The 12,311-nt window shown below is 37.9% G+C and overlaps 1 protein-coding gene across 1 annotated transcript in view; it reads left to right on the forward strand.

The window, feature by feature from the left end:
* The window catches only part of TERT (telomerase reverse transcriptase), a gene marked incomplete at its 5' end in the record, with an annotated part of 29,772 nt that extends 21,089 nt beyond the window's left edge, over positions 1–8,683 (forward strand). Inside the window, 6 exons of the mRNA XM_084226552.1 lie at positions 181–366; positions 1,589–1,715; positions 2,007–2,068; positions 3,816–3,940; positions 4,293–4,430; positions 8,120–8,683. Coding sequence (XP_084082678.1) covers positions 181–366; positions 1,589–1,715; positions 2,007–2,068; positions 3,816–3,940; positions 4,293–4,430; positions 8,120–8,223 — 742 coding nt within the window. The 3' untranslated portion in view covers positions 8,224–8,683. The remainder of the gene's footprint in view (positions 1–180; positions 367–1,588; positions 1,716–2,006; positions 2,069–3,815; positions 3,941–4,292; positions 4,431–8,119) is intronic.
* Between the last annotated feature and the right edge of the window lie 3,628 nt (positions 8,684–12,311).

The following is a 12,311-nucleotide window of genomic DNA, read 5'->3' on the forward strand; positions in this document are numbered from 1 at the left end:
CCTCTAATGTCTTCTCTCTCTTTATTTCTATCTGCGTTTCTTAACCTGAAGAGTTGGCTGTGGTTCACTTCATTCTTTGATTTCTGCCCTTTTGTTCAAGATTTTCTGTCTTGCAGCATGGTGCCAATTTTTGTCTGCTTTGCTGGGGGGGCTTAGCCTAACTGTTGATATCTGTTTTAGGACTCTAACAACAGGTATTCCTGAGTACGGCCTTTTAATAAACCCAAATAAGACAGTGGTGAATTTTCCTGTTGATGATATCCCAGGATGTTCCAAATTTAAACAGCTGCCAGATTGTCGTTTGATCCCATGGTGTGGTTTGTTATTAGATATAAAAACACTTGAGGTTTACTGCGATTACTCCAGGTAAATAGAGTTGTGCACTCCAGTGTTAGCTTTACAATATCTCATCCATAGTGGGAGAAGCACAAGGGTGTGTTGGGAATGGTGTAGTTGAATTGCAAAATAGATTGGGATTAATTTGGTATAGACTACAGGGACTAGCCATCCTTTCAACATCAGAGGTGTTCCCTCTGGCACACTTCAGATGGGAAAGAATGTGTGGGGAAGGGAACTTCTCTTTAAACTAGCAACCTTACCATTTACACAAAACAGTCTGAAGTGGCATAGAACTCCAGACAGGATAATGTATCCTACTGGAAAGTTCTGTAGACCCTGTACGTGAACTACAAGAGGTGGCGTTAGATATTTGCTAAAGATCAAAAAGAAAGAGCTGTTTAAACTCAAGGATAATATTGCTTCATTAGCTTCATTATTGACCATTTTTAGTATAAACAGCCCTTAAGCATTTAAGTGGAAAATGAGGAGGAGATTTTCCACCAATAGGGTGGTAAAGTTCCTCAGTAGTCTTCCTAAACAGAAAAGCTTGGTCACTTTAGGAAAGGAATTTATATGACATGGTTTCCCATAGCGAAGGACCAAACTCAACAGCCAAAGAGATTCACTAGCTGAGTTCTGGAAAGAAACAGTTTATGTTGAAAAGGGTGTTGATGCTACTGGTCTGGGAGATACTAATCAGAATCATAAAATCATAGAATTGTTTATGTTGAAAAAAACCTTTAAGATCAAGTCTAACCATTAACCCAGCACTGCCGAGCCCACCCCAGTGCTTGTTTCAAGGCTTTGCTTTTGGTAAGCTTGACTTAAGTATCTGGAACATCAGGTTTGTTCCAGTAACTGAGGTGGCTTCAAGCCTAAGCTCCTGCATTGCATGGATCATAGATATAGATAAGATGATTATCACTGGAGTAATTAAAAATGTTCTAGCTAGACAATGTGTTTAAGAAATACACTTAGCTTGTTTTTAAGGTGATCGATTTAGCTTTTTTTAGCAGGCTGAATTTTTCAGCCTTGAGATACTGAAGTCAGCCCTTAGCTAATACCCTTAATGCCACAGGGCCTAGTCTCTTTCAACATTGAATTTATTTATGGTCATCTTTTAGCTACTGGCTTATTGATTAGCAGGAAATCTCTGTAACATGGGAAGTTAAATGAGGCTTACTTTACAGAATTTAGTTTAGTCTGTTAGCTCATAGAGTTTAACTACTTTTTTTACTTTTTTTTCTAGTTACACCTGTACTTCTATCAGATCAAGTCTTTCCTTCAATTCAAGTATAACAGCTGGGAAAAACATGAAATACAAACTGAGTGCAGTCCTCAAACTGAAATGTCATAGTTTATTTCTTGATTTACAGGTGGGAATATGAAAATAGATGTTTGGCAAAATAGTGATTAGTGATGAAGAGCATTAAAACTACTTTGAGTTCTAACATAAAAGTTTCTTTTGAGAGGAAATCCACATAATCTGGAAATGTTGACATCAGATAAAGTGTAGGGTTCCAGAACTAATCCTTCACAACATTGTTAACTTAGTTGCATGAATGAAATCTCTAAAGTTTAGCATAAAATCTTTTTTGCCTAGATCTTAAAAAAATCTTATTATGACACTAAAATATTCTTATAGCTCTGTTTCTGTTCTGTTCTAGATCAACAGCCTTAGAACAGTTCTCATTAATATCTACAAGATATTTTTACTCCAGGCTTACAGGTGGGTCACCATCTTCTGAAGTGTCAATATTTCATTACTCTTTCTTGACACATGGAGGAGCTATGAATCAGAAAACAAGTGTGCCATGTAGGTGTGCATATATATATATATGTGTGTGTGTGTGTGTATGTGTATGATGTGTGCAGTAGTAAATGTCAGTAGTAGGTCAAGTTATTCTTGTTTCAGCACTGTTATTAAGTAATACTGTTAGGTTTAGGATACAGGAATAGATTTGATGTGTGTGTTTAAGTGATACTTCACCAGATGGATTTTCAGTGTCTTGGTTTTGACAGCTGACCTCAAGATAACCTGTCTGTTTTGATTTGGGGGTATGATAAGAAGCCTTATTAACCATTTTATATTTAGATCTGTTAAACATTAGGCAGTTTATATTTAGAACTTTGTATCTGTTAAAATCATACAGAACTTTGACCAGTATAACTCCAGGTAAAGTGAGGTTTCATCCTACCAAGCTAATTGTAGTTTCTTATTGCTGATAACATTTTAGTTGCTCCTTAGCTGGTAATATCTTGGCATTTGTGACCTTGGTTTGATCAGTAGAGGAAGTGAATGTTTTAAACAAAGATAAGAGAGAAATCAAAACTGATAAGCAAGTTGGAAGAAAATGCTAAACTATGTACATTGAAAACTTGGAATGATTGGCAGCAGCAAGCAAATGGGTTTTTATTGTTCTAACACAAAAATGTGCAAGTTGTTCTTCATTGTTCACAGAAATCAGATGTTGTTCTTTCGCTATGCTCACACTTGTTACAAAGGGACATTTTGGCTTTGTTCTTAAATTCATCTTGGTCCACGTTCAAGCTGTATTCTTTGTCATTGGGTTTGTCTAGTACAGCACTGATGTGTCCAACTCCTAAACTTTTGGCTTGTGGGTGATTTAAGATTTTCCTCTGACAGATATGATCACTCAGTTACTTCTGTTTGATTTTATGGTAACATTCTAACAGTGGCCTTCATATGTTATTTAAAAGACTGTCCACCATGATAACTGTATGTATAGGTTAATTCATCTGAAGACATGTAATGCAGCATGGTACTTAGGTCTATACTTTATATATTGAAAATGTCACCATTTTTTAAGTCATTGCTGGGTTAATTTAATAAACAAGTATATACATTGTTGATTAATTAAAAATCAACATTGTAACTGGCTGTATTCAGTGTAAGGAGGATTATAATGCCAGAGTCTGAAGGTAAAAAAGTTGGCAGTTCAAAATATTTTCAAACAGGTGTAAGGAAGCCTACAATACAAATAACATCTAAAGAGTTGGTTTCCAGATAGGCAAAGGAGTGTCCTGGGCTGTTAAATCATTTGTAAGTCTATTTTCTTGCATACCTGAACAGAATTTATTGTCGGGTTTCACTTTGTTTTTTCTTCCTCTCTCTCTCATGTGAGTGTTCTCTGGTGGCATAGTCTGTGATATGGAATTGGTAGTTTTGTTTTCCCTGCACATAACACAGTTACGCTGTCCTCAGAGGAGAAGTCTATTACCAAGGCAGATGGCGTCAAGATCTTCTTTCAGCATAAAATTTAGAAACAAGCATCATTTACATCTGACATTCCAGGAATGTGTCTATATGGGAGAGGTGTCATGCAGTAACAGTGTTGATACAACTGAAGACTGTTGTGTGCATTTACATGTTGTATAGTGCCTAAGCTATGTAGTTGTAATTTCACTTGAAATTGCAAATGACTTTTTTTTAAATAGGCTGTTTTTGTGAACAGGTTCCATGCCTGTGTTCTCCAGTTTCCATTCAGCCAGCAAGTTAGAAAAAATCCTAATTTCTTCCTAAGGATTATCTCTCAGACTGCATCATGCTGCTATGCTATCCTGAAAACAATAAATGCAGGTATAGGATGTTAATGGCAATGAAGTAGTGGGTTTGGATTTGTTTGGGGTTTTTTTTAGACAAATAGAACATCTTGAATGTGCAGTCCAATGGTGTAAGTTTGGGATAAAGATTAGGAATTAATATTGAGAAATGCATAATAAGAATCACTGCATTTTTTCGTCTCAAACTCAGTTTTCTGAAGATTGTGTTTCAAGCCCTAGTTTCTTAATTTTCTGCTGATGCACAAGACTTTGCTGACTGCACAGGTTTCTAGTAAAAAATCCTGGGGTGATTTTATAGAAAGAGAAGAGAGACCAGATATACTTCTTAATGCTCATTTTCAGTTACATTATTTTCCTTTTCTCTCTAGGGATTGCTAAAGATAGCAAAGGTGTATCTGGCATATTCCCTATTCAGGTAGCAGAATGGCTCTGCTACCATGCCTTCACTGTCAAACTGTTAAATCACAGAGCTATTTACAAATGTCTGCTTACATCCTTAAAAGTCTGTAAGTATTCAGCTATTTTTACAGTTTTGTCTATGGTTCATTGTAATTAAACTTAGAAACTAATGAATTTTTAAAGTTTTCTAATCCTAAAATGTTGTTCTCAGGTGTACATTAATGATCTTTCTGATTTTATTCAAATTTACTAAGTATAAGTAGGCAGATTAAAATGTTTTCCAGCACTGCATTTTCTAGAGCCTTATTCTCACAGGACAGTTGATGGTAGGCACTCAGTAAGCTTGTACATTTCAGAAGGCTTAATAAGACTGTGTTAATCATGTATGTATTGTCAGCAGGTTTAGCTAAATGAAATACAAATGCACAAGTTTCTTTTTTAAAAAATGTAGATTACCAGGCAACTAAATAAGCTCCTCCTACAATTTAAACTTCTGCCCAAAAAACTGCCATCAGAGTTACTTGGAAACAGAAGCACTGGCTTCACTGCATGTATATTCCTGCAAAGTTGTGGTGTTGGTGTTTCTCTGACACTTCCATTTGGTGAAAGAAGCTGTGTCTGAAGCTCTGAGGAGCTCTTTCTTTAAACAGTTGTGCAGTCTGCCTGCAGGCCAGCCCCAGAAATAATAGAATTTTCAGTTTTAAGATACTAAAAGTGGACAGCAAGAAGTTTTTCTGAAGCAGCCAGCCAGTTGATGAATTTAGCTGCGGTGATGGCCAGACTCTCGATGCTTACTCTAATTTGCACTCTGAATGAGTCATTGCTTGGTCAGTTTTGTTATACAAGACCAAGAAATTCCTGGGTCTCATTCCAGAGTAACACCTATTTGATTTGACATGTATCATCAGCTTCCTTTGATTGCTGCACTGAGGTCCAGTGCCCCAAAAAGAAAGCAGATCTTTTGGAAGGAAGCATTTCCTTCCCATGTCAAAGGCTTTCAGCAACGCCTGAGTGCAGAATCTGAGTTTTGGTGCGGCAGTGTGAATGTATCAAGATGACCCACTTTCACAGGAAACAAACCAATGGTTGGGATCTTGCTAGCCGCATTCTTGAGAGCTATGGACTTTCTGTATGGAGCAGAATTCCAACAGCCTTTCCCAGAGGAACTCCTTTGAGTTACTCACTGACACCAAAACCAGAGGCCTCAAGTCTGCTCACTGCTGCTGAGAAACCAGGGCAGGGCTGCTTACTTCACTTGGAGGAGACAGGGACTGAAGAACTAAGCAGAGAATGCAGTAGATACAACCAGTAGGACAGTGGCTTCTCTGGGACCTGCCTCACTTCTCTAAGATCCATATAGGGCGCATTTGAGTTTTCATCTCTAATGCTGAAGGTTTTGCTATTGGGATCTTGGACTGGCAGACCACAGCCTAAGCCAAAGCTCCTCCATCCTTCTCTGTGCATGATTTGCTGTTTAATCTGACAGTACTTCTAGGGTGGAGGCACAGCCCCAGGCAGCTTTATTGCTCGGCAGTATTTCACCTTCCATGGCTGCGTGCGTCAGTAAGAGCTGTCTCTGCTGTCCACAAAGTCACACCACCACAGATGCCAGGGAAAATGGGCTGGGAAGTAGAGGCAAAGTTTTCCTAGTTTGAATAGCAATTGTCTCTAGGTTCCTTCTGCTGTAGCCATAGAACTGCCTAACTTGCCTAACTGCGATACTGACCTGAAACTTTCATGTGGTCCAGGCCTAACTGTGCGCAGTTTCTTACCCAGGAAGAGAAAGCTGACCACCTGTCAGTTGGCTTCTGTGGCAGTGAGAATTGCCCTTTAGAAAGGGAATACCCTTTCTTCCTAAATTCCTGGGGAAGCCTATTAGCGTTGTACTTCCTGAGTATTTTGGTGGTGGAGCAGGAAAAGTCCAAAGGTCTGTAGAAAGTCGGTGGTGGCGTTCTCTTGAAAAGAGTAATGTTCAGCTATTCTTTCATAAATCTTACCTTCTCTGAGGCAGAATCTGTTCTTTACATCCATAGTGTTAGGACAATCCACTCTTCTTATCCAGTTTCTTTTGGAAATATCTGAGACTTCAAGTACTCTACTGAGAGATCAAGGCTTCAGAAATCTTTGCTTAACAGCTACCTAAACAATTAGCAGGCTGTGACTTGTGACTTTACTATGAAACTTTTAAGATGGAAACTTTCTCTGTGATTGGTTGACAGATCACTGGGGTCCAAGTAATTCAAATGCTGTCTCTCCATTTGCTTATAGCCAGCTTAAAATCTTGCCTGTACTTTCACTAGCCCTGTTCCACTGGTGCATCAAGGGTTGATAGGTATAGTAATTGGTGTTGCTGTACAAAGACATCTTGTGGTGACAAGTCACTTGAATACCCTTGGTGTGAAGGGGCATCGTTATCTCTGTATCCCCAAGGTCTCTGGTCATAGGTGAAGGCTGTTTTTCAGTCCCTGATTGTACATGGTGTTTATATATGTATTTGCTTCTGAATTTGTTACTCTGCTAAGTGTCCTGATCCTTTGGGCATACACTGAAATCCATTTACAGAGATATTGATTGTTTTCTATGCAGTTACAAGTCAGTTTTGTTTGCCCTGCACCAGACCTAGTCCAGGGTAATGTTATTGTAATCAGAATATCATCTTGTAGGGAAGGTTACTAGAGATCTAAGCATTATGGAGAAATGTCAGAGCTAATTCTAAACATGGTATTTTAAGTTTTGTCTTCTGGAAATCAGGTAGCATGTGTGGATGTCAGTAGTCGTGACATGGATGGGATCCTGGAAGTTTGCTCAGTATCTCTACATGCTGCAGTATTCTGTAGCACAGAGATAAACAAGGCTGCTAAAAGCCCCTATAACAACTTAACAGCTGCAATTCCTGTTGTCATTTTGGAGTTTGTATTGGCTGTATAAAACCTATTACCTCTGTAAGATTGTTGTTGACAGGAATTGATATAAATGTGGTTTTCTTTTGTGTCCCTGCACGTGCCTTTCCATTACTCTCCATGGGAAACTAAATCAAGCTCACAGGTTTTGGGGAGGAGGTTCTTCCCACTATTTCCAAACCTATTAAATGTCAGCATCAGGGGCTTTTCATGAGTTGTCATCATTCTTGAGTTAAGTATTTAAAACACAGTTATTGTTTAACATCCCTCCTGTTATTACCAGTGGGGAAAGGAGGAGGAGCCTTTCCTTATCATGATAAGATATAAATATATCATCTGTCTCCTTTTCAGATACAGGGCAAATGTTTATTGAGTATTTCTGGCCTTCTGGATCATTGACAATTTTGCTGACTCTCTTTAGTGACAGATTTAAACTGTTGCTAGGATTTTACATGCTCTTCCTAATCTGTAAAAAGTCCTTTTTGCTGTCTGTATTTCTATTGATGGGACATTCAGTCTTTCAAAGTTGTTTAACAGAAGGCCTTATTTGGTGGGTAAAGTTGTTGAACAAATGGGCTTATACTTTTGAAAATATAATTAAGTTTTCAAATCTGAAAAAAAGTCACAGAAACAGAAAGAAGGAGGAATTTTCTCCTTGATTTTCTTTGTTAATATTTTCACAGACAGTTTTGTACCTTTTTATTTGTTACCCTGATATAAGTGTGGAAGAGCAGTAGCATATTTTATTATAGCCTTTTTTCTCCCCATAATTCATGTGTTTCAGCTTTTTAGGTGGTTTTAGCTAGTATTTATTTCATTGCTTCATTAGCATTTTCCCTAAACCAGAATGAATAGTTATTTGCAGTTGTAATGAATTGTTTCTGATGTTTTGGTAGGTAAGAGGAATCTAATCAGGAGGATCCCAGAAGATACTGTGGCACTACTGCAGGCAGTGACAGAACCATCTCTTTGTCAAGATTTCAAAGCTATCCTGGACTAACTGATTGAGGTTTATTTCATAATTTTCTCAGGTTTGAAAATAAATGCTATGTATTTAGGTGACTTCTCTGTAGTTTATTTTGGTAGAGTGGGCCAAAAGCAAGTTCACCCAGAAGCTTTTTGTGTTTGTTTCTCAGATACCCTCCAAGGACATAAAAAGAGCAGACAGTTTTGTTAATACCTTCCTGTTTGGGGTTTTTTTTTTGTTTGTGGGGTTTTTTTTTGTAAATTCACAGTCTGTTTGAAGTAATTTACTTGATTATGTTCCACGATTCTTATCTTCTTGATGAAGGAATCATTAAACTATGTTTTGTACAAAATTATTAACTCTTGTTTCAATGAGTTGTCTTGAAGGGTTGTTTTCTACTTCTCTGTGTTCCAGCCAATTTTGTAATAAATTGGCTGGTTAATTGCAATAACACATATTTGTTTCCAAGGCCTTTCTTTTATAGTAATATGCTGGTTTATGTCACAAAAAGCAGTTACCTGCACAGGGCAAATGCATTTCATAGCAAGATGTAGGGGCCAGAAATTTTATGCTTTGCAGATCACAAATAATATATGTCAAAATTTCACTGTCGAAGCTGATTATGTTTGATGTATGTGTCATTTATTTTGAATACTTACTTGGTGGGTAAAGTTGATATTTTTAATCCAATGTTGTACAGAATGATGCTGGTGCATTTATACCTACAAAACAGAAGTTCTTTATTAGATAATATACCAAGTATATTGCTTTTCTATTTGCATATCTTTGGCTCTCCAAAACCTATTTTTTTACAAGGACATATAGTGGTAGAAAAAGGGAGAATGGCTTTAAACTGGGAGTTGGTTTATGTTCAAGACAAGGATGAAATTCTTTACTGCAATGGTGTTGAGTTCCTGGAAGAGGTTGCCCAGAGAAGTCATAGTTGCCTCATCCCTGGCAAATCCTCACCGCACAGGGATTGGTGGTTGAATTGCAGTATTGTAGTCTGTCCTTTAACATCATAAATCAGTTCAAAATATACAGTCAGTCTTACAGGTTTGGGTTTTTTCTGTCTGTGAAGTGGCACTCCTAAAATACATTTTAAAAAAGTCACAGAGCAATTGTTCCTACTAGAGATGAACAACACTCTTACTCTCCAGCCAGCAGGTCAAACATTTAAACACCCCCATGCCCTTCAGTGGTCTGAGTGATACTGGATGAGGGAGACTATTAGGGACATTGCATGAGAGGCCTGGCAGTGCAGAAAGCTTTATTTTATGGGACTGTATGGCAGGAAGAGACAGCAAGATGCTCCAACATGAAGAAGGGAAGGAATGTAAAGTTCACCGATGGCTTGGAATAGACCATCTTTCTCTGTGAGAATAGAAACTTATGATGTGGTCGCAGCTGAAGGTATTATTTTGTAAAAATGAAAACAGGGTAATGCTTGCAATTCTCTGAGCTGATGTTTGAGCCTTCCCCAACAATTACTGGCTGAGTCATCAGTTTTAAAGAGTAGCTGTTTATAAACAGATACAAATACAGTGTAGAAATCACAAGAGAAGATTTTTTTTTCATGAAAAATATCCTTCCCCAAAAAAGGCAAGGGAAAGTAAAGTGAAACTGGTATGTGTTTTAGCAAGTGGAGAATTTGGAGATTTGAAGAAGAGCTGGCAGTCTGTACTGGAAACTTAAAGTTGCTGCTGTGGCTTATGACAATTGGAAAGAAAATACTATGAGTATATGTGTAAGGAATAGATTAACCATGGCAGAGGCATACAGTTTTTTGCTCTAAAAATAGATGTTTATAATGTTGGGAAGGTAGAAATATTCCATAAAGCTATTCTGGCACAGAACTGTTTTAAAAGAAATAGTGTGATCCATTGTGGTGGTAAAATGTATTCTACTTAATTGGTAGCAGGGCAGTGCGTTAAACAGCAACTGCCAACAGGAAACGTTTGGGTGGAGTGAATAACTTGAATCTAGAAATATTAAATGAATTCCCTTAGGAGCATTCTGAATCTGTAATGTGGATTTTCAGCAATCATTGTACAGCTGGGAAAATTTCAAAATCTTTGAGAGTTGTGGTGAGGGTTAAGGTCTCAGTATTTAAGAGAAGGTAAGTAGAGTTGAGAGCCAAACCACTGAAGGTAACTCCCTGCGCTGCAAGTGTTGCAAACTACTCAGGAAGTTGAGCTTGCTGGAGGGTTTAAATGGGGAGGGGGAGAAATAGGACTGAACATTGTTTTTAGTGTGTCTATAGAGCTGTAAGGAAGGAATTTGAATGAAACCCCTCTAGGGGATCACAGTATCTTGGATGCATCCATCAAACAAGTCTTTCTCTCTTCTGTTTCCTTTTGAGAAGGAAATATGGACTGGGAATCTCAGGTTGAGGTATGTGTCAAATTTCACAATGTAGGAAACTCTTCTGTGTTCCAGAAGGATTGTGCTTTTCTTTCTGCATCTGTTTTCTGTTTATTATATTATGATAATTTGGATGTGTCCTTATTTATAGTGCTCTTCCAGTGTTCCTTCTGAGGTTTTTACCTTTAAAAGGCAATTGATCTCCTTGTTTTAGGGCTGTGGATTCTGGCTGAGGCTGAACATCACCATAGCTGTGTTTGTGTCTTTTACTGATTTACCCCAAAGAACCCAGGTGGTTCTTGCAGACAATTCTAGGAGTCCTTGTCTGTCGGAACATTGAGTTTGCAGGAGGGTATTAGATTAAAGAAGATTTGATCCAATATGGAGATAAAAGATTGGGAAAAAAGTGAGTGGAAGGTGTTTGCATACACGTGCTCCCTCAGGTAACACAGTCGAGCTATTCGGGAGAAAACTATACCTATAGGATATCATCTTATTCTTCATGAATAAGAAGGGCAACCTGAATTTTGGTGGAGGTAACATCAGAAGTGCACTGACAACAGAAAAGCAGTGTTCATACAAGAGTGGCTCAATGCATTTTTCTACATGTCTACTTGAGCTAAACAGTAACTTCAGCTTGTCTTTCCCAGCCATCATTTGTAGTTAGTGGAGCTCAAAATTGTCCTCCCCCAGAGTCCTGTCCTGGGTTGAACTGCATGTCTGGTGATCCATAAAGTCTTCCTTCTGCTGAATGGAAGGGACAGCTCAAAAGTCAAGTCTGGATACCGTGACAGTGACTCAAGATGGATTTATAGATTTGAATGTCTTTTAGATCTAGTTTAATTATTTTCTCAGCTTCTCTCTGTATTAGTTGGATGTGTTTTTGTTTAAGAACAGAACTCTGACTACTTAAACCTGCTGCATATAGTTGCCTATAAGATTTTAATGAACATTTAACTATCTGTAGTCAGAAACGTGAATATGAAATGTATGCTTTAGTTAGTTAAAAATTCTTATTTATGTATTTACAGCTTTATAACCTTAATCCTTTCTCTTCCTTGACTCAGTTACTCAGCTTGAAGGCATTGTCATACTTTATCCTCACTTGCTTTTTCCATATTTTTTCAGAGGCTGCTGATTCCTTAAGTATTGTGACAAGAGGAATCCTCATCTGCCAGCTCTACTGAGTGGCCAGGATCTGCAGCCAAGTACAGGAAATCCTGTTTTTCAGTAAACATTCATTTCATTGTCATGTCCTGTAAGATTGCAGTTCACTGAAAGGCTGCTATACATCTGCATTTTTGTTATGCTATTCAGCTGTTGTGTTTAGTATGAGAAATAAAGGGGGGAAAAATGGGGACTTTTTTTTAACAGTATTTTCCACTACAATAAATTTTGGAATCTGCTAGGATATTTGTGCAGAATTAATTGCTCAGATTTACTTAACATTCTTTTTATCTGCTGATGCTTTATCTTTGCTCCTTGCAATGCTTGGGAATATTAAATAATAAAATGACTGCTGTTTGTGTGTATAGGGATTTACAAAAATTAGAGTGTAGTGGTAAAGAGCAGTCCTTATTCTTCGAGGGCTCCCATTCTGCATCTCCTGGAGCAGGGGGGCAGGGCAGTGAATGAAACTGTAGATGCTTGTGTTCCAATTTATGTTGCTGATCCTTGGGAACAGACCCATGTTTTAAAAGTGAAGAAAGACAGAAGCCAGGAACAATACCTAACAGGCTTTCCAAGTTCAAATTCTG

The sequence above is a fragment of the Fringilla coelebs genome (genome assembly GCF_963513975.1).
Source record: "Fringilla coelebs genome assembly, chromosome: 1".
NCBI lineage: Eukaryota > Metazoa > Chordata > Aves > Passeriformes > Fringillidae > Fringilla > Fringilla coelebs.